The sequence below is a fragment of the Cervus elaphus genome, chromosome 15, assembly GCF_910594005.1.
Source record: "Cervus elaphus chromosome 15, mCerEla1.1, whole genome shotgun sequence".
In the NCBI taxonomy this organism is placed as follows: domain Eukaryota; kingdom Metazoa; phylum Chordata; class Mammalia; order Artiodactyla; family Cervidae; genus Cervus; species Cervus elaphus.
In genome coordinates, this window is record NC_057829.1 from 6,450,927 (window position 1) to 6,470,650 (window position 19,724).

General features: G+C 35.5%; 1 protein-coding gene across 7 annotated transcripts in view; it reads left to right on the forward strand.

Annotated features, from left to right (window-relative positions):
- ARID4B (AT-rich interaction domain 4B) overlaps positions 1–19,724 on the forward strand; it is a 134,316-nt gene that overhangs the window by 68,048 nt on the left and 46,544 nt on the right. For all 7 annotated transcript variants that reach the window (XR_006345236.1, XM_043924937.1, XM_043924941.1 and 4 more), the window contains exons 8-12: positions 7,500–7,638; positions 11,545–11,624; positions 13,289–13,365; positions 14,559–14,713; positions 18,269–18,341. Coding sequence is in view for 6 of the 7 variants with exons in the window: in XM_043924937.1 (XP_043780872.1) it covers positions 7,500–7,638; positions 11,545–11,624; positions 13,289–13,365; positions 14,559–14,713; positions 18,269–18,341 (524 nt within the window). In the remaining variant the exon portion in view is untranslated. The remainder of the gene's footprint in view (positions 1–7,499; positions 7,639–11,544; positions 11,625–13,288; positions 13,366–14,558; positions 14,714–18,268; positions 18,342–19,724) is intronic.

Here is a 19,724-nt window from a genome sequence, read left to right on the forward strand (position 1 = left end):
CAAAGGCATTAAGTTACTCCTCTCAAAAATTATATTAGGAAGAAACACTGCATTAGTAGGATGGAGGGTAGAGAAGTTGCTTAAATACAAAAGTCAAGTCCTTACAACAATGGGAAATAGATAGAATAGTGTCTTAAAAGTATAAATATAGTGGGATAAGAATATTACTTAGCGATGAGGTTTTAACTGTCAGAGCTAAAAGAGTTAAAATTAAAAGCAGTTGTCTCGGCAGAAGAAAATGGGAAAGGATGCGGCAGGAAAAAGTTTTTAATTTATTCTATTGGAGGTTAAATTGTTTAAAAATAGTTTTGAATATTTTACTTGGATAAAATTTTTAAAATATTAATGTGCCTGAGCTAAGTATTATCAGAGTAGGTATGAAAAATACTGAGTTGAATTATTGTCTTTTAAATGGAAATGAATGCTTTCATTCAAAATATAGAGTCAGGTATTAAGTCTAATAGTGGCTAAGCTTTGGCAATAAAAATTGGGTAAACATGCTCTCTCATATAGCTTAGTTTCAGCCTGACAGCAAACTCATAAAGGTAGGTATTATTTTTATCCCTGTTAAAAACTGGGAAAACTGGCCTCCAAGACAGTAACTAATCCAAGAAACACAGGAAGGAAAGGACCATGTTGCATAGTCCTTTTCCCATTCAGTTGATTGACTCTTTCTTGTTTAGAGTATCACAGTTAATTTTCCAAATGAATTTTAACAGGAAATGAATAAGGACTCATTTGAGGGAGGAAATGAAAAGACAAATCCTTGCATTGAAAAGATATTTAGTATTGATTATTTTGCTACTAATGATTTGGGCCATGCATTTCTTTTTCTTCCTTAACTCTTTGAATCTTTTAGAAAATGTTTTCTCAATTAATAGGTGAAAATTTCTCTTACTTGTGATATAGCTTGCTGGTGACTTGATTATTTTTAGGATACTGAGTTTGTGATTATTATTTACTCTTTGTGTAACATTTAAAATATGAGTATTCTACCTAGAGAGAAAAATAAGTAAAAAATGTACAATGACATTATCAGCTTAGAAGAGTCCTGTTGTGATTAATAAATGTTACTGTGATCTGATACTGTTTTCAGGTTTTTCAGAGGGCTATTATTTGCCCTAACATATTCACTGAAGCACTTATAAGTTAAATATTTTGATATCATTTGAAAATTAATAATTTCAATTGTGAATTAAAATTTTATCTATCATTGATCATTATAGTCTTCCCATGCTTTATAGTCAACTCTTAATTAACTGTGATTGATGATGTTGAAGTAGTGAGGTGTGGGTGTATTTAATGTAAAATTACTTGATTAGCAAAGATTTTCCACTTTCCTAGCTCTTAAGAGTGGAAGTGTGGCTGAGTTGAGAGTGTGAACAGTGGAAACTTTATTGGTGGTCCAGTGGTTAAGACTCCGTACTTCCACTGAAGGGGGCAAGGGTTCAATGCCTGGTCAGGGAACTAAGATCCAGCATGTCTCGAGGTGTGGCCAAGAAAAAACAAAAAGAGAGCGATCTTAAGTGGGAACAGTGAAGCACAATAGCATGGGTTTGAATCCTGCTTCTGCCACTTCCTTGCTGTCTGACTTTGGGCAGCATGCTCAGTCTTTGCACACCTTAATTTTCTCATCTGTAAAATTGAGGTAATAGCATTCCCTGACTCTTTAATAAGAGTTTAGTTTCAAAGAAAGAAAGTGAAGTTAGTCGTGTCCAACTCTTTGCGACCCCATGACTAGAGCCTGCCAGGCTCCTCCGTCCATGAGATTCTCCAGGCAAGAATACTGGAGTGGGTTGCCATTTCCTTTCCCAGGGGATCTTCCCAACCCAGGGATCGAACCCAGGTCTCGCACACTCCAGGCAGACTCTTTACTGAGCCACCGGGGAAGCCCACAGAGTTGTTTCAAAGGTGAAATGAATTCACACCCTTAAAAGGTTTATATAGTAATTACTATAATCACATAGCAATCCCTAAGACTTCCCTGTAGCTCGCATGGTAAAGAATCTGCCTGCAACACAGGAGACCCAGGTTCGATCCCTGGGTCGGGAAGATCCCCTGGAGAAGGAAATGGCAACCCACTCCGATATTCTTGCCTGGAGAATCCCATGAGAGGAGCCTGGCCGGCAGTAGTCCATGGAGTCGTAAAGAGTCGGACACGACTAAGTGACTAACACACACACACATATATGTACTAGATATCATCATCATGTATTGGATGAAAAAACTTTCATGAAATATCAGTATGTAACATGACTTCATTTACATACAAAATTTATTTTTTAAGTATGTAAAAATTCTGCTTACTAGTGTTTATGTCTGGCAGGAAGGACTGTTTGGGGCTCTGTTTTGTGAATTTAAAAACATCATTCCTTTGTTTTATATTATGTACATACTCTAGGGAAAAATGTTTTTGAATCAAGAATCCTTTTAATTTTGAAACAAATTTCATCTAATATTTAGACAGTATTTTACTTTTCTACAGATGTCATCCAGAAGTGTAAAAATATTTTAAAATAAGGTAATTTATGGACTATCACATAGATTGATGTACAAAAATGACCAAAAAGGAATTCCCGAGGGCCCAGATCCAGTTGAGAAACTTGAGATTCCACAAGCTGCGCAGTAGACACACACACACACACACACACACACATATACACACACCCAACAGACCAAAAACTATAGTATATTAAAATATCTGTTATGATTTTTGGCTGAGGTCTCCCTTTCTTGTATATGAGAAGAAAGCATGCGGTTGTCACTGAGCAAATTGATTTTTGTTTTCTAAAGACTTCAGCAGACATTGAGTTAGTGATTTTCCTGTTGAGAATCTGTGTACAATGAAAGATTTGCTGTAAATACGTGAAGTGTGAAGGCAGAACAAAGGTCAAGAATTACTGCTGCAGGAGATGAAGTGCTGTCTGTCTGCAGTCTTACTTCACTTGCTGCTCCTTCCGTCTCACCACTGTGGTCATTCTTAGCGCCTCCTTGGTGCTCTGAGCATTGGCTTGTAAGCACCACAGGTTAAAATGCCCAACTCCTTAAATTACACTTCCTTGAAGGTCTTTCTTCCCTTTCTTCAGAGTGATTTTCTGCAACAAAATCTGGGACCTGCATCTTAAGGTCATTTATCTGACCTTCATTTCCTCTTCCATTACTCAATTTGAAAAGGTCTTCATTATGGTTCTCTGATTGCCATTTAAAATTTGTACAAAGATAAATAAGGTTATCCTTCCCAGGACTCCCAGGACTCCATTGTTGCAGTGATATATCACTACCTTTGTTTTCTTTTTAAGAACTGTTAATCCACATACCGGTTAATCGGCCTTTAGTTATTCCAAAATTGATTGTTTTTGATACCTTCCTTTAATTATTTTATTTATAGTCTGCTTTTAATCCTAGTATATTCAGATATGTTTGAAAGATTATCATCCTCTAGCTTAATTTTTTAAAAGCAAGTTATTGATCCTTTTGATAATGTATAACGTGAGTGAATTTTCCCCTTATAATTTATATTGTATGCAGAAGTTTTCTTTGATTCTACCTAAAGAATAGTATAGAAATATTTGTGCTCCTCCAAAAGTTTTTTCCAGTAACGTGGCCAGAGTATATATGTAACACTCTGTAGCAAAGCACTCTAGGCTGTTACCCTTCAGAAAAAGAATAAAGCATAATAAGGCTTGTGATGATACTTGTTAGTATTATTTGTGGGTAGTTTCTACCCAGTAACATTGCTAAGATTTACCCAATAAACCAGTGATTTGTACCTGATATTTACTGGTCTGCAGATCGATCTTGAATAATATTTTATTGAGATATAATTCACATATAAAGTTCACCCTTTTAAAGTATTCAGTTTTCAGTGTTTTTTAGTGCATTCACAAAATTTTACAACCAGCACCACTACCTAGGTCCAAAAGTTCTTTTTATTATTCACTGCTTTATTTTGATATGAGAATTTAATTCTAGTTTCCTTCTTGATAAAAACTGGGAAAAAATCTTTCATTGATTGAGTTCATACACGTTCGTATGATCTGTATATTTTAATCTCTTAAGAGGCTACACATTTTCAGTCTTCCTGATACTAATACAGATTTTGAATTTGCAGTACAAAATTTGAAGCTGAGTTAGTTGTTTGAAAGAATAAGGATCACTGAAGTCCAAATTGCATTTTAAAGATTGAGCCTCTGAAATTTCTGGCTCAGTTTTCTATTTGTACCTCATCATATGATATTCTTTGGCACATGTCTAAGTTGCCAGATTCTTACTTGATTTACAATTAATTTATAATTAAGATCGATGTGTGATCAGCTTTAAGTGACTAGCTGTTCGTTTGTTTGGTAAACATCCCCATGTAATTAGCATTGTTTCCAGTGGCATCGTCACATGTTAATTCAGCAACACTAGTTATTTTGTTGTGGCTCTATAAACACATACCTGGTACCAGAGAAGCAACAGTGTCAGAGGGGGGTAAACACTAAGCAGATTCTCTGCTTATTCCATCTTTGCTCCCTTAAAATATTTCCGATGCTCATTTATTTTGTGTATCATTTTATTGAGTACTCATCTTATATAAACAATTTCCTGGCTACATTCCACTTTGAGGAAAAATTAAAGGAGTCTTAGGTATAAAGGTATGGTTTAAACTGGTTGTATACATTATGTTGATTGTATACATTATGTAATTTCAGGAGAAATAGAAATCAGAAGTACCACAGTAGAAAGAAATAAACCAGAGAAGGAAATGGCAACGCACTCCAGTATTCTTGCCTAGAAGACTCCATGGACAGAGGAGCCTGGCGGGCTGCAGTCCATGGGGTTACATGACTGAGCATGTGTGCATGAGGGTGGAGGGAGGTGGGTTCGTAGCAATAAAGTGGTAGAACTAAAAAAAAAAAAAAGAAACCTATCTAGTTCACTTACTTAGTCAGCAAATATTTATTGAGCATCTGTGTTGTGCCAGCACTGTTCAAGTCCATGGGATATATCTGTGAACAAAACAGGCATTCATAAAGTCTCTGGGAGACTTCCCTTGTGGTCCAGTGGTTAAGGCTCCACACTTCTAATGCATTGGACATGGATTCCATCCCTGGTCAGAGAATTAAAATCTCACATGCCATGTGGTGCAGCCAAAACACCTCCTATACCTTTCATTCTCTCATATGGAGAGAGATGGGCAATACAGAAAAAAGAAGAATTAAGTAAGTTACATAGTATGGTAGATTTGTCAGTGCTGTGGAAGTAATAAAATAAGATTGGGGGATTGGGATGGGCAGGTTGTAAATTTGAATAAGGTGATCGTAATTGAAATGACATTTGAACAGAGACTTAGAGGAGGTGAAAAAGTTTCTAAGTGTCTGGGGATAAAGCATTCCAGGCTGTTTCTCTTCAAAGAAGAGTAGTAGCTGGTGGAGAAAGTGAGGTCAGCGGACCTTGTGTGTGTTTTTTTTAAGTGGAGGAAGTAACAGCATTTTCTTAGAAATTACAGTGCTAGTAGGACTCAAACTAGTAGAGGTAGAAAAACTGATAGAGGGGAGAGGTAGGAACATTGCTGGAACAATCCTCAAGTGTGAGAGTGGAGAAAGGGTGTCTAGTCCATGAGTGGGGAATGGTTTTGGAGTGGAACCTAGACAGTAAAGTGGATGGATGTTCTATGTAGCCAGTCAGTTTATAGTAGATAGATAACTTTCTCCTGTCTGAAGTCTTCACATTTAAGTCTTATGAAAGAAATTAGAACTTTTATACTACCGCAGATGATTGTGTTAACGGAGTAAAGCCCATTTTTCTCTTTCTGTGTTTTACAGATTTGATTAATGTTATTTGTGACATTGTGATTTTGTCTTGCTAATGATAATGGCATAGAGGACATCTATAGCTGAATATGTCCTCTGTGACTATTTTGAAAAAAACAATAATTATAATTTTAAATTTGGTTGTGTTCTATAATCATTAGAAAGTGGAGAAATAAAAGTCCTTGTCTGTGAGAAGTTCTTCTAATCAGGTAGAAATCAGACTTGTGAAGGTCTGTTATTACTATTCCAAGCTGTGTGCCTATTTGTAAGGTTTTACGCTCCGCTAATATGAAAATATGTTGGTTTTTCCTGCTGCCTATTACCTGCTTTCTAAGTAGGGGTTGATCTGCTTTAAGTGCCATTTGAAGTACAGTATTCTCAGTAGCAAACTTTGATGATGTGCTTTGTTTTTTATCGAGGGACAATTTTTAGGTTAATTGAATGATCACTGGAATCAAATCATGATATTCCTGTTACCACTATAAAATGTTTAACAGTGTTATAATAGATTTTGCTTCCTTTACATTTATGTTGGAATGTATAGATATAATGAAAAAGGAAATGGCAACCCACTCCAGTATTCTTGCAGGGAAAATCTCATGGACAGAGGAGCATGGAGGGCCAGAGTCCATGGGATTGCAGAGTCGGACGTGGCTAAGCACGCAGCACATATAAATATGAGGGGATGACATTTATATTGTCATGCTTTTTATTTTACAAAAATAGCATATGTTTTTATTTCTCATTTTGTTGCAGTCTATTTATTCCACATTTCTTAATTCTTTATTCTGGGCATTTTGAACATAGTAATTAGAATAAATTTCTTTTAATTGGAGTATAATTGCTTTACAATGTTGTGTTAATTTCAGCTGTACAACAGAGTGAATCAGCCATTTGTATACACATGTCCCCTTCCCTCCAAGCCTCTGACCCATCCCCCCATTAGAATCCGTTTTCTTTACTACTGACGGTGGGTTTTTTTAAAACCAGATTGAGAAATTTGTTTTGTGTGTTTGTGATTTTTTTCCCCCTCTCTTTTTAAGTTTTATTTTTTACTATACTTCCCTCTAACATCAAATGGATGGTTTTGAGTTCCTTTTTCTTCTTTTTAATTTATTCAGAATACAGTGTAACTGAAAGGAATTTTTCACATAATACAAAAGAACCATATTGTACATCTTATGAATACTTAGTTTTTATGTATCTGATATTAAGCATGGCAATGGTGATGTCTTATCAGATTGTCTCCTCTCTCTACCCTGACCCTCTGTTAGTAAAGATCTCCCTTCCCCCTTTTAAAATTTGTTTTGAACTGGGAAAGCATTACCATTTCTAGAATTCCTTTAATCTGAGAGGGGAATGTAGTATATTTTAGTTCAGTCCTCGGATACTTAAAATGGGGCCTTCAGGTTTTGAGAATTTGGGAACCAGTACTATTCTGTTTTGATCTTCCCTGTAATCTTTTAAAATAGCACTAAATAAATTCAGGACATTTTTAGGAAAATGCTGTGCTTTTCCTCTAGTGATAACCTTTTTTTAAAAAATTATTCTTTAGCAATTTAGAAAACTATTAAAAAATTTAATTTAGTGAGTTTGTAGGGTGTAGGAAACAGGATAGGATTTCTAGAAAACCTGTATTCATCAACTTGGCATGTTTATTCTTTGTGAAGATAAATAGGAATATCTCATTTTTTCTCTCCCTAGACCAGAGGAAGAGTCGTCTTCATCCTCCAGTGATGAAGATGAGGATGATAGGAAACAGATTGATGAGCTTCTGGGAAAAGTTGTATGTGTAGATTACGTTAGTTTGGATAAAAAGAAAGCACTGTGGTTTCCTGCATTGGTGAGTAACTTCAGTATAAGAGTTTAATTTTCAACTATGTAAGTTCATGAAGAAAGCAGTTGATTATCTTAAAAATCAGTATTTTTCATAGGCACAGAATGGGAAGTGGGGTTAGCATCATTCAGTTCACACAGAATTACTTTGAAAATTGTTTCTGAGTATAAAGAACTTTCTAATTCATCCATGAAAAGCAAAATTATGGTAATTTTAGAGGCTTGGTATATTACACTGCTGAATTTTGGATAAAAAATTCGTTGTGCAAACTTTTAAAACTTCTAAATCTACCATGCAGAAGACTGCTAAAGAAGAACGGAATCTTGTTTTGTACTATTGTCTGCAAATGGCATCTATTTGTCATCATTTTGTTGAACGTTTTGTATTCTGTATCCTGAGTATTAAAAGTGTTTTGCACAAAATAAGTGCCCAATAAATGTCAGCTCTTATAATTTAAACTAATGAGGGCAATTATTTTCATAAACGTAAATATTGTATAATACCTTTGTACCTCTTCGTATGTCCATCTATCCATTCCTCATTTATTGGATGCCTGCTGTGTGTAAGGATTGTGCTAAGATCTTTTGAGGATTATGAGGTATGTATTATTTATCCTCATTTAAAGATAAGGAAACTCAGAGTTAGAAGGGTTAAATAACTTTACAAGCTTTGGGTTAATGGTAAGCGGAAAGCTTAAGTCAGTGTATGTGGTCATTTCTTATTTCCTAAAGCTCTAAGATTCTTTGTGAGCATTTCTTTTGAAAACATGTTTTAAAAGAGCTTCGTGTGTCTTTTTCTAAAACAACAGGAACATTAAAATTTTCACTTTAGTATTTTCAATATTGATTTAACATTCTCATCATCATTTCTAAATAGTTTCCTGATGATGAGGAAAAGATTTACGATACCAAAAGGTTAGTAATCTGCTTAGTCAACCATTTCATTATTATTTTTAACATCTTAGCATTATTGATACGTGTTATCCTCCACGCAAATTGGAGATCTCTTGGACAGTAATGGATAATTTTTATCAACTAGAGTGTGAAATTATGTTCTGAATCAAACAACCTTGACATAATTACATAAAATATTTGCATTTCTATTTTTGAAAGAGTTTATAAATTGAGTAATGTTAACAAGTGTCTGATAATGTCATGTTAGAAAACAATTGCATACTCTTAGGAACAATAAATAGCTACCAGGTTTTGAGTACTTCCCCTGGCCAGGCAGTGTGCTAACTTGTTAAGGTAAGTGCACAGTCTCATTTCATCCTAATTGAGGCTGAAACATAAGTGATATTTACTCCTATTTTAAGGGATGGAAATCTTAGCTTCCCTGATTCACACTGTCCTGTTTTCAGTTTCCGTCATCATTTTTCCTCTAACTGAGCTTTAAATGTTGTTGTTTAGGGTTCAGAATATATCACTCTATGTTTTTTCAGCATGATCTCATCCCCTTTAATAACATTGGTTGCAGAGGTAATAAACTGAAATGTCTTAAGGACCGAGAAAATCAGATGCATGGGTAAATGGGATAAAATATGGATTTTAATTCCTGTAACAGAATGGAGAGTGGACCCGCTTACTTACACACAATGTCAGCAAAGTCTGTCATGTTTGTTTTTCAAAATCCAATCTCATGAGAAAGAAAAAAATGGGTGATTTGGCTCACAGTTTGAGACCTCTATTTAGGCTGTTTACTCCCAAGTTTATATCTTAGCATTCAGACCTCTACTCTGGAGCTCTAGACCTGAGTATCTGTCTATTCAGTATCTCTACTTGGTTGTCCTTTAGTCATCTGAAAACTTAACAAGCTTAATAAGCCTAAATTTACTCTCTCCTCCCTGTATTCCCAAACTTGACCCCTCTCCATTGTTTCCTTTCCCTGTGAACGACACCATTTTCACAAGGTAGAAATGTAAGCATCCTTTTCTGTCTCACCTCTTCACTTTCCTAATTTTCTCTAATACTTCTCATTCCTTTAACCTGCCATCGCCACCACTTTATATGCAGGTCACCGTCTCTCACCTGGATGATTTGCAGTAGCTTAATCTCTTTCAACTCCTGCCCTTCTCTGGCCCATTTTCTTTATGACAGCCAAAAGTCATTTTAAAAAAGGCGATTCTGCTATGACATTGTCTTGCTTCAGATCCTTCCCTGAGAGACTTTAGAGTTCTGTCCTCAGAATTGACATGGCTTACAAAATGGACAAATCTAAGCTCTGCTTGTCTTTCTTACTCAGCCCAGGCAGAAAGTTAGCCACGTTGACCTTCTACTTCCTAGACTGGGTTTCACTGCTTGCTGTGTCAGGCCCTTCCCATAATGTTTCCTCTTCTCACAGTGCAGCCTGGCCTACAGACATGTGTATATACATCCATCCTTTGTCACATCAGTTACTACTCAGTTTACAAAGCTTAGTGTAAATGTTGTGTCCTCAAAGAAGTGGTTTCTGACCACCTAGATAGTAGCAGTTAAATACATGTGCACATAACTTGGTTAGTGCTTGTCTTCCCAGTTAGAATACAGGCTCACTGTGGGGAGAAACTAGGGCATAGAGGCCAAGTGACTGTCTTGGCCTCTATGCCCTAGTACGCAGTACCTTGATGAAATAGTTTGTATTTGTAGAGTGACTGGATGAATGAATGGACAGATTAAGTATTTACTTCAGGACCCTTTTGAAATGATAGGAAAGTTTTCCTAGATGCTAATACATGTAAAAGCCTTTTCTTAGTGAATTATTTCATAATGCCATCAACATTTAAGCAACGCTTAATGCAGTGCAGTTACAATTATGGAAATTGTTAACCTTTTAGAGACTGAATTAGGTGAATTCCCTATGCTATCCAGTGGTTAGGACCAGTGCTTCCACTGCGGGAGGAATGTTCAGTAATTGGTTGAGAAACTGAGATCCTACGTAACACACGATGCAGCCAAAACATTAAAAAATAAATTAGAAAAAAAAGTGAATTAAAGACTGAATTAGAACTTACATATTTCTGGCTCCTCTCAAACCTGTAGTGAGAATACATGCATTTAAGTACCGTTCTGGCATTTTTCAGAGCTAATGAGACAATCCTTAAATCCGTCATACTTATTTAGCCCATTTTTTTTTTCATAAAAAAACCGAACTAGGATGTTGTTCTTGGTATATATAGTGAACTCTCTTGGAATTAAAATAACAACAATTTATAGGTGTCTTGAATTAATATTATCTTTGAGAAGGCATGCCTTAGCCTTACTTTCAGTAATAGCTGGAGTGACTTCAAATAAAATCTTTTATTTTGGTAGTAGTAAATGTTATGTGGATTCCAGGAAAGTACTCACTTTAAAATAATTTATTTTCAGAATGGATAGTATTATGGAGAAATTTTAGTGTTATTAACATACATGTTTAGATGTAAATAATAAGCAGCACATCATCTCTGTCTTTTTTAAGATAGAGGCTGCTCTGATTAAGATTCTGATAGCCCGCTTTGGTCCCTGCCGTTCTCCCAGCGCTGCTGCAGACCTTCTGTTAAGCCTGGCTCCCCCACCCCCCCCCCGCCACTCTCATCCAGTTTTCTGTTTCTGCCTAGACTTGGTCCATAGCATCAGTCTAGTCAGAGCCATGATTGTGCTCTCAACATCATGCCTGTGTCAAAGAATAACGTGGATAATCCAGAGAGCTGGAAGGATATAGAAAATAAAATTACTTGTGTGCATTCCCACATATGTGTGTGTGTGTTTTAGGATATAAACTTTAAATTGCTTGTGTATATTGTTACACATGTGTATGTTTTTTTACCCTCAAACTAAAATTAGTTTTTAAATTTTAAGCTGAAACTATTTTTTAAGATTTAAATAATTGATACTTACGTAACTATCTATAAACAGTGCTTTTAGTTATAATAGTTTCATACTTTTTTTTAAAAAGGTGGTATGTCCTGATTGTAGTGATGAAATTGCTGTGAAAAAGGATAATATTCTTGTTCGATCTTTCAAAGATGGCAAATTGTAAGTATAATTCACTTGGTATGAAAAATAGGCTGCTTTTCCAAATTAGGATGATAAATTATAAATTAGTTATTTCCAGTGATGTTCTGCTTTTCCTTTTTATATCATTCAGAGTGTTTTAAAGCATGATCATCTTTCATATTGTCATTAAGTGTAGTAGCCTTAAAATATGTCTTGTTCAGTTGGTCTTTTCTAAGCTGTACTCTCAATGCTAATTTATCAATATTTGCCTATATAATAACTGATGGTTTATTGAGGAAAATTCAATAAATCTACCACATCTAATACTTCATGGATATATTAATTGATATATATTTATTGTTTTGAATATCTAATTAGGATTTTCTAACATTTTAAATTATTTCTAAATGAGTGTGGTAATACCTGTTTTGTAACGTTTGAATTTTGCGGTAGTCTTAAGGATTAAAATGAGTTACTATAAATATATGTTGGGTATTAAGATAATGAATTTTCATGTAGAGCTTTTCTAAAACTGAGTTATCAATTTCTGTGGGTGTTTTTTCCCTTTAAGAATTGTGTGACTAGAAAATCCATGTATTTTATGTTGATATTTTGCCTTATCGGGTGAGTGCTTTAAAAAGATCATCATACTTTAAGATTGGTTTTTGGATTTTCAAGTTCTGAAACATGACTTAAAAATAATCTATGTGAAACCCACTTTCACAAAAGTTTGAGCACTGAAATTGAATACTAGTTTGTTGATATTAAGAAATTACTATGAATTTTTAAATGTGTGATGATAGGATTGTATTTTCAAAAGAATAAAATATTATAAATTATATAATGTCTGAGATTTGCTTTAAAATAATCCACTTGGTGTGGGAAGAGGTAGATAGGGGTGTAAATGAGACACTGACTCAGTTAATGATTGTTGTAGTTGGATGATGGATTCGTGGGAGTTCATTTTACAGTTATACTTCTGTATATATGTGAAATCTTTAAAGTTAAAGTTTAAAAAGAGGCAGGCTGAAAAATGTATTTGGAATAGTTTTTAGACTTCTGTGGATTGGTTGAAACAAACCAAGTGCAGAAAAGCTTTAATAAGATGATAAATAATGATTTATTCATGTTAAGTAAAAAATAAATGTGACATATATGATAAAATGACCTCTCCCAGTTGCTTGCATCCAAACCCTTCTTATAGTTTCTACATGAGAGAACTTCAATTGTATATTAGAAGTTTGCTTTGAACCTAGGATTCAGTTTACACAAAATTGTCGAACATTTTACATTATAAAATAGTACATTTTCTTCCAATCTTAAATTTATTTATTTCTTGAGATTATCTTAAGATGACGGCAAATGCTTGCTATTTAACTTATTTTTTTTATTGGATTGATGCATTCTGCTATGTAAACATTTTAATTGATTATTTTCAGAGTTTCGATATTTTTAGTATTGCATTTAACCAGTTACTCTGAGAATTCTTATAAAACATCTGATTAAGGTGGGGTCCTCTTGGAGATGATTCCGTTTTTAATGTCCTGCCTAGTATTTTGTTTGAGACTTGCAACCCTGTGTGCAGTCATTTCCATCAGTGTTCCCATGTTTTCAGTATCTTTCTTGTGGTAGGTAATTGGACTGTTAATTAATCTTTGTTGTATTTTTGTGGGTTTTTTCCTTTAAAATTAAAAATAACACAGTACTTCAGTACCAAGAAAGGATGTCCATGAAATTACTAGTGACACTGTACCAAAGCCTGACGCTGTGTTAAAACAAGGTAAGGATACTTTTGGATTTATACTTAATTTAAATTTATACTTAATTTAAAAACTGATGAGGCATGCCCTGGTGGTCCATTATGGACTCTGCGCTTTCACTGCTGGCGCTTTCACTGCTGGAGTTCTGGTCAGGGAACTAAGATCTCGTAGGTCGCACAGTGTGGCCAAACAGAGAGAAAAGAGAAACTAATGAAGTGTTTCTGAAGATTAAATATTCTTTTGGTCTTAAAAAAAATTTTTTTTAAATGAAGTTTTTGAAGTTACCTTTGGTCCCATGCGACCTCTGCTTTTGTAAACCAAAGTGTCTTTTGTTATCATAGTATTCTCTTTTTTTTTTTTAGTTTATAATTGGGACAGTAATCTAAAAAAGATCAAGAACAAGATCATCAGCTATCACTGTAGTCTGGCCTAGTAAATAAAATATCAGTTCCTGAGGATGGTAAAAACAGGAATCAAAGTAGTCTTGATTTTTGTCATTTCTTGTACCAGTAGTTATATTTTATTGGGGAATATGCTGTCATTACATCTCTTACTTGATTTTTGGCACTGTAAAGAACTATTTTTTCTTTGCTCATGTTTACCAAATTAGATAATACACTATATAGACTGGTTAAAAATCATTAAGATTTATGGTTGAGAATTTATTTCTCTGTATTGTAAAGTGAGAATAACTGTGTCTAGGTATTTATAGTTATTATCATTAATTTTATAGTTATAATCATTAATTTTAATTCAGAGTTAACTGAAAATGTAGAGTACATATTTATAGTATATTTTCAGATACTTGTAAGTTACTACAGTGGCTCTGTGCCTGTTACATAATACTGTTTAATAATTTTTTGATAAAATGATTATAAAGGTTTAATGTTTACTAGATTTACCTCAATATTTAATGTTTACTATTCATTCTTAATTTTTGTTTAAAAGAATATATCTGCCCCTTTTCTTGTCTTTGTTTGAACCTAAGTCACCTGAGTTTTGCCATCTATAAAATAGATACCTAATGCCTAAGACTGTTAAGATTAATGGGTTGCTACACCGAAAAGCAGTTAGCCCAATGCCTAGCCCAATGCAACCGCTTCATAAATGTCAGTGGTGGCAGCACAGTAGTTTTTATTTCCTTATCCTGTTAATATTTTTAGACAAATCAGTTCTTAATTTCTCCAGTTGATAGTTTATGACCTCTTTCCAGCCTTTGATCAGGCACTTGAATTTCACAAAAGTAGAACTATTCCTGCTAACTGGAAGACTGAATTGAAAGAAGATAGTTCTAGCAGCGAAGCAGAGGAAGAAGAGGAGGAGGAAGATGATGAAAAAGAAAAGGAGGATAACAGCAGCGAAGAAGAGGTGAGTAAAAAGAGTTAATGCCTTTTACAGTGAAAACCAGTTGAGTTCCCTTTGGGATTTGGCATGAAGTCATTAATCACTTAAATATTTTTAGTATCAGAAGTATTTCATAATACAATTGTTGTTGTGTATTCATCATAATCAAATAGTTTGCTTACTTATCCTTAAAATAGAAATATGGTTTTGTGAAATTAAAAATACTAAGTGTAGTTATTCCTCTAACCTCAAAAATATTTCTTAATCTTCAGTCCATAATGTATATAAATGTCAAATCAATATGTCATACACCTGAAATCGATACAGTATTGTGTGTCATCTATATTTCAATTAAAAAAAGGGAAAAAGTGTTTCTTAATACAGCAAAACTCTACTTTCATATGCTTTTTACCATCACGTAGACAGTTGTGACCTCATACTGTGTGTACATCTGCATATTTTATTACAGTATCTCATAAAGAATAAAATGTCTTTTATCTAATGTTAAAGGAATAGTCAGCATAAAAGTCAAGATTAATATCTTTGATTCAAAGAATCAATACAAAGATTTTTGTATTAGATTTTATCAGATACAAAATAAGACATCTGTGAATTTATGTGGATCAAGGAGCTAAATTTAGATTTTATTGTAGCTGGTACTTTAGGTCCATCAATGACATGTACTGACAAAATTGCCCATAACATTACTAGTGACAGTGCGCCACTGTGCTCTTTAATGGTTTGCCGAATGGCTTTATGAAAGTTATTGGGGGAATAATGATGCAGATAATGATCGCTGCAATACATGACCATTGTATTTAGTGTTTTCAGGAAACATCAAAGATAAGTTAATGTCAATATGTAATATTTTAGGTAAGTTATGAAATTTTTCCATGTAACTGCAGTAAACAACTATTGATGAAGTAGGAGCATTTTAAGGTTTGTGTTTTATAATATAGTGATCTATAATGACAGTGTGTAGTGTGAAAGCTTCCCTGGTATCAGTCATCTCCATTGCTTTCTATTTAAAATGTTAAGAATAAGCCATCAGTCCCTTGCTTCTCAGGTGGCACAGTGGTAAAGAGTCTGCCTGCAGTGCAGGAGACGTAAGAGATGGCAGGTTTGATCCCTGGGTCAGGAAGATCCCCTTGGATTAGGAAATGGCAACCCACTCTAGTATTCTTGCCTGAAAATCCCTTGGACTGGCAGGCTACAGTCCGTCTGAGTTATTACTCTGGAAGTCAGGCTTTACTTTCAGAACCTCCCTTTATAGCCCAACCTGTGCTCTCTTTTTTCCCATCACTTCTTCTGGTATATTCTCCTACTTTATTTTTTTGTTTATTTGTTTTTGGTGGTACCACATGGCTTTCCAGATCTTAGTTCCCCAACCAGGTGTTGAACCCGGGCCTTTGGCAGTGAAAGTGTGAATTTCTAACATTGGCCCTCCAGGGAATTCCCTGCCCTCCTACTTTGAACTAGGTTGTAGCAACATCGAATTACAAACCTTTTGTTTCTACTCACTTCTGTACAAACCAATACCTTTCTGTGCAGTGCCCTTCCCCACCCCGCCCTTTGTCAGCATGACACACTCCTGTTGAGTTTTTTAAACCTTACTAACCTGTTTTCTCTGTAAAGGAGAGAACCATCACCTTCTGCAAGAAAAGTTAATCACTCCATTTGATAATCTAAACAGATACCACCCCTTGTAGAAATTTTTGCCTACATGTATACATGGCATTCGGAGAAGGCAGTGGCACCCCACTCCAGTCCTCTTGCCTGGAAAATCCCATGGACGGAGGAGCCTGGTAGGCTGCGGTCCATGGGGTCGCTGAGAGTCAGACACGACTGAGTGACTTCACTTTCACTTTTCACTTTCATGCATTGGAGAAGGAAATGACAACCCACTCCAGTGTTCTTGCCTGGAGAATCCCAGGGACAGAGGAGCCTGATGGGCTGCCGTCTAGGGGGTCGCACAGAGGCGGACAGGACTGAAGTGACTTAGCAGCAGCAGCAGCAGCATACATGCATTACATATGTGCATGTATTTATTTTCTATTTGTTTTTTGCCCTGCTAATCAGTAAGCTCGTCAAGGGTCAGGAGTCCATCTTACTTGTACTCATACTCATAGTGTCTGTAATAGTGGGTAACATGCAACAGATGATCAGTAAATATTAGTTACCAAAACTTTTGTTACTTAGATTTATGTTTTACAGATGTTTTCATAAAAGCAAATCTGGTTTCCAGTTTAAACATTTTTTTTTAAGTTAAATACAAACTTCACTTAAAATTTTGGCAGTAGGAAAAAATTTGGTGATTTATGAAAGTTACATATTGTACCATGGGGGCATTTAAGAAAATACCTAGAAAACAGTATTCCTTAGACTTAGGTCTGACTGCCTTGCCAAAATGCAGTGCATTGGATCATGTTTAGGTTGAGAAAAACAAATTTTATCATAAGCAAACTAATAATTGTCATTTATTCTACTCTGCCCAATTATTAGCAAGCATAGTAGTTTTATCGATACAAGTTTTTGTTGTCTTTAACTTCCTTTTTTCTGCTTGCTTTTAAGATAGAGGCAAATCTCACTCCAGCAGTGATTTTGGACACATGATTTTTAAAATTAGAATGATATATTTAGGCTATCAGTTGAAAAGTATTCTCCTGGCTTTTACCACTTGGAATACTTTTGTTTCAACCAGAGTAACTGTGAAGCCTCAGTGTGTATTTTGAACCGCTTCCTCTGCAGTTACTGCTGATCATGCTCTGTGATGGCAGGCACCATCGCTTGCTTCTCTTTGGACTCAGCACCTTGCATAGTGCCTACACTCACTGGTGCTCATTAAATGTTTGTTGATGGTCACTGAATTGATGAGTTCCTCCATCTCACCTACTACCCTGCTCCTTGCAGGTTGCTTCAGGACCAGCTCCCTACTGCCACAGCCCCTGGCCACAGCAGCAAGAAGCTAGTCCCTCCCTTGTAATTGATAAATCGGGGAACTATTTTATTACTTGAAGATTTCCCTAAGTCTGAATCTTCAGGTATTGTAGATCAAGTTTGTTCCCCACTTTACTGATTTTATAAGTTTGAAGTACTATACTGTGGGGCCGAATATAATGAAGGATAATTTTAGTTGCAGCTGATGGGGCCTTCACTTGTTTAGTTCCTGGAGGAGCGAGAGTAGAGTCAGTTTCAATGTTAAGCCCTGACCCAATTTAATATAAGTGAGAGTAGGTCTTCTTGAGCCTGTGACCGTGATTTAAAGACTAGATCTCTGATGTGGTAAAAAGTTCATGAACCATCTTGTTGGTCTCATTTCTTATATGAGCATTTACATTTGGGATTGTCACTACTGAGATAACCTTTTAGGACTTATTTCTCTGTAAAGCATAAAATGTCTAGACTTTCTGGTTTTGAATAGCTTAGTGTTAAGTAATGTTTTTCTTTTTTTTTTTTGGTAAAGAGCCTTTGAAATATTCTAGTGAGTATTAGTCTTTGCTGTTGGTAGGAAATCTGCTTGTGTTATTAAAATGCTTAACTGAGGAAAATAATATTTTATTCTTCTGTAACTAAAATTAGGAAGAAATAGAACCATTTCCAGAGGAAAGGGAGAACTTTCTTCAGCAATTGTACAAATTTATGGAAGACAGAGGTGAGTGTTTTTTCTTTGATTCTTTATTAATGTAGCTAGCAGATAATATCTTAAAAATAAGAATTCTGTTTATTAAGGTGCGTGTCACTGGTAGTCATGGCTATCATTTTGATTACCAGTGTCACCAGCATCCTAGTGTAATGTCTGTCACGTAGTAAGTAGAATGTGGGATTTGACAGTATTTTGATGGATGTTATGGCCATGGACCTGTAAATAACTGTGTTCTGTCCTGTCTATCCCACCACTTCTTTGGGGGACCCCAAAGAACCCTTATATTAGAAAACAGTAACAGAATGGGAATCATAGCATCATTTTATTTGAGCCTCCCTGCATGCCTGTAGAAAAGCCTCTTCTCTAAAATCACTGCCAGCCGCAAGTTGTATGTGTGTGTGTATGTGAGTAAGAGAGAGACACACAGACAGACACGGCATTCGTTCTGAGATGGGCCATAAGTCTTCTTATGACTTAGCCACGTAAAACTAAGAACACCATTAAATCAAGTGTAGAGAAAGGTGACCAAGTCTCAAGGTGAGCCTTGTCTTAGCTTTTTGAATATGCCTCTGTGGTTCAAGAAATATGAGCATGGGTAATTAGCACTAACTTTTATTTATTTATTTATTTTTTGTTTTGGAAGGAAACTTTATTTTTTTTTTCCCATTTATTTTTATTAGTTGGAGGCTAATTACTTTACAATATTGTAGTGGTTTTTGCCATGCATTGACACGAATCAGCCATAGATTTACATGTGTTCCCCATCCTGAACCCCCTTCCCACCTCCCTCCCCATCCCATCCCTCTGGGTCTTCCCAGTGCACCAGCCCCGAGCACTTGTCTCATGCATCCAACCTGGGCTGGTGATCTGTTTCACACTTGATAATATACATGTTTCGATGCCGTTCTCTCAGATCATCCCATCCTCGCCTTCTCCCATAGGGTCCAAAAGTCTGTTCTATACATCTGTGTGTCTTTTTCTGTCTTGCATATAGGGTTATCGTTACCATCTTTCTAAATTCCATATATATGCGTTAGTATACTGTATTGCTATTTATCTTTCTGGCTTACTTCACTCTGTATGACGGGCTCCAGTTTTATCCATCTCATTAGAGCTGATTCAAATGTATTCTTTTTAATGGCTGAGTAATATTCCATTGTGTATATGTACCATAGCTTTCTTATCCATTTGTCTGCTGATGGGCATCTAGGTTGCTTCCATGTCCTGGCTGTTATAAACAGCGCTGCAATGCACATTGGGGTGCACGTGTATCTCTTTCAGATCTGGTTTCCTCGGTGTTAACACGAACTTTTAACTTGCAGTGATCTAGTCATCTAGTAACTGTGGCCCTGTTTCTTTCTTACCTGCTGTTATGAGTATAGTTTCTCCTTT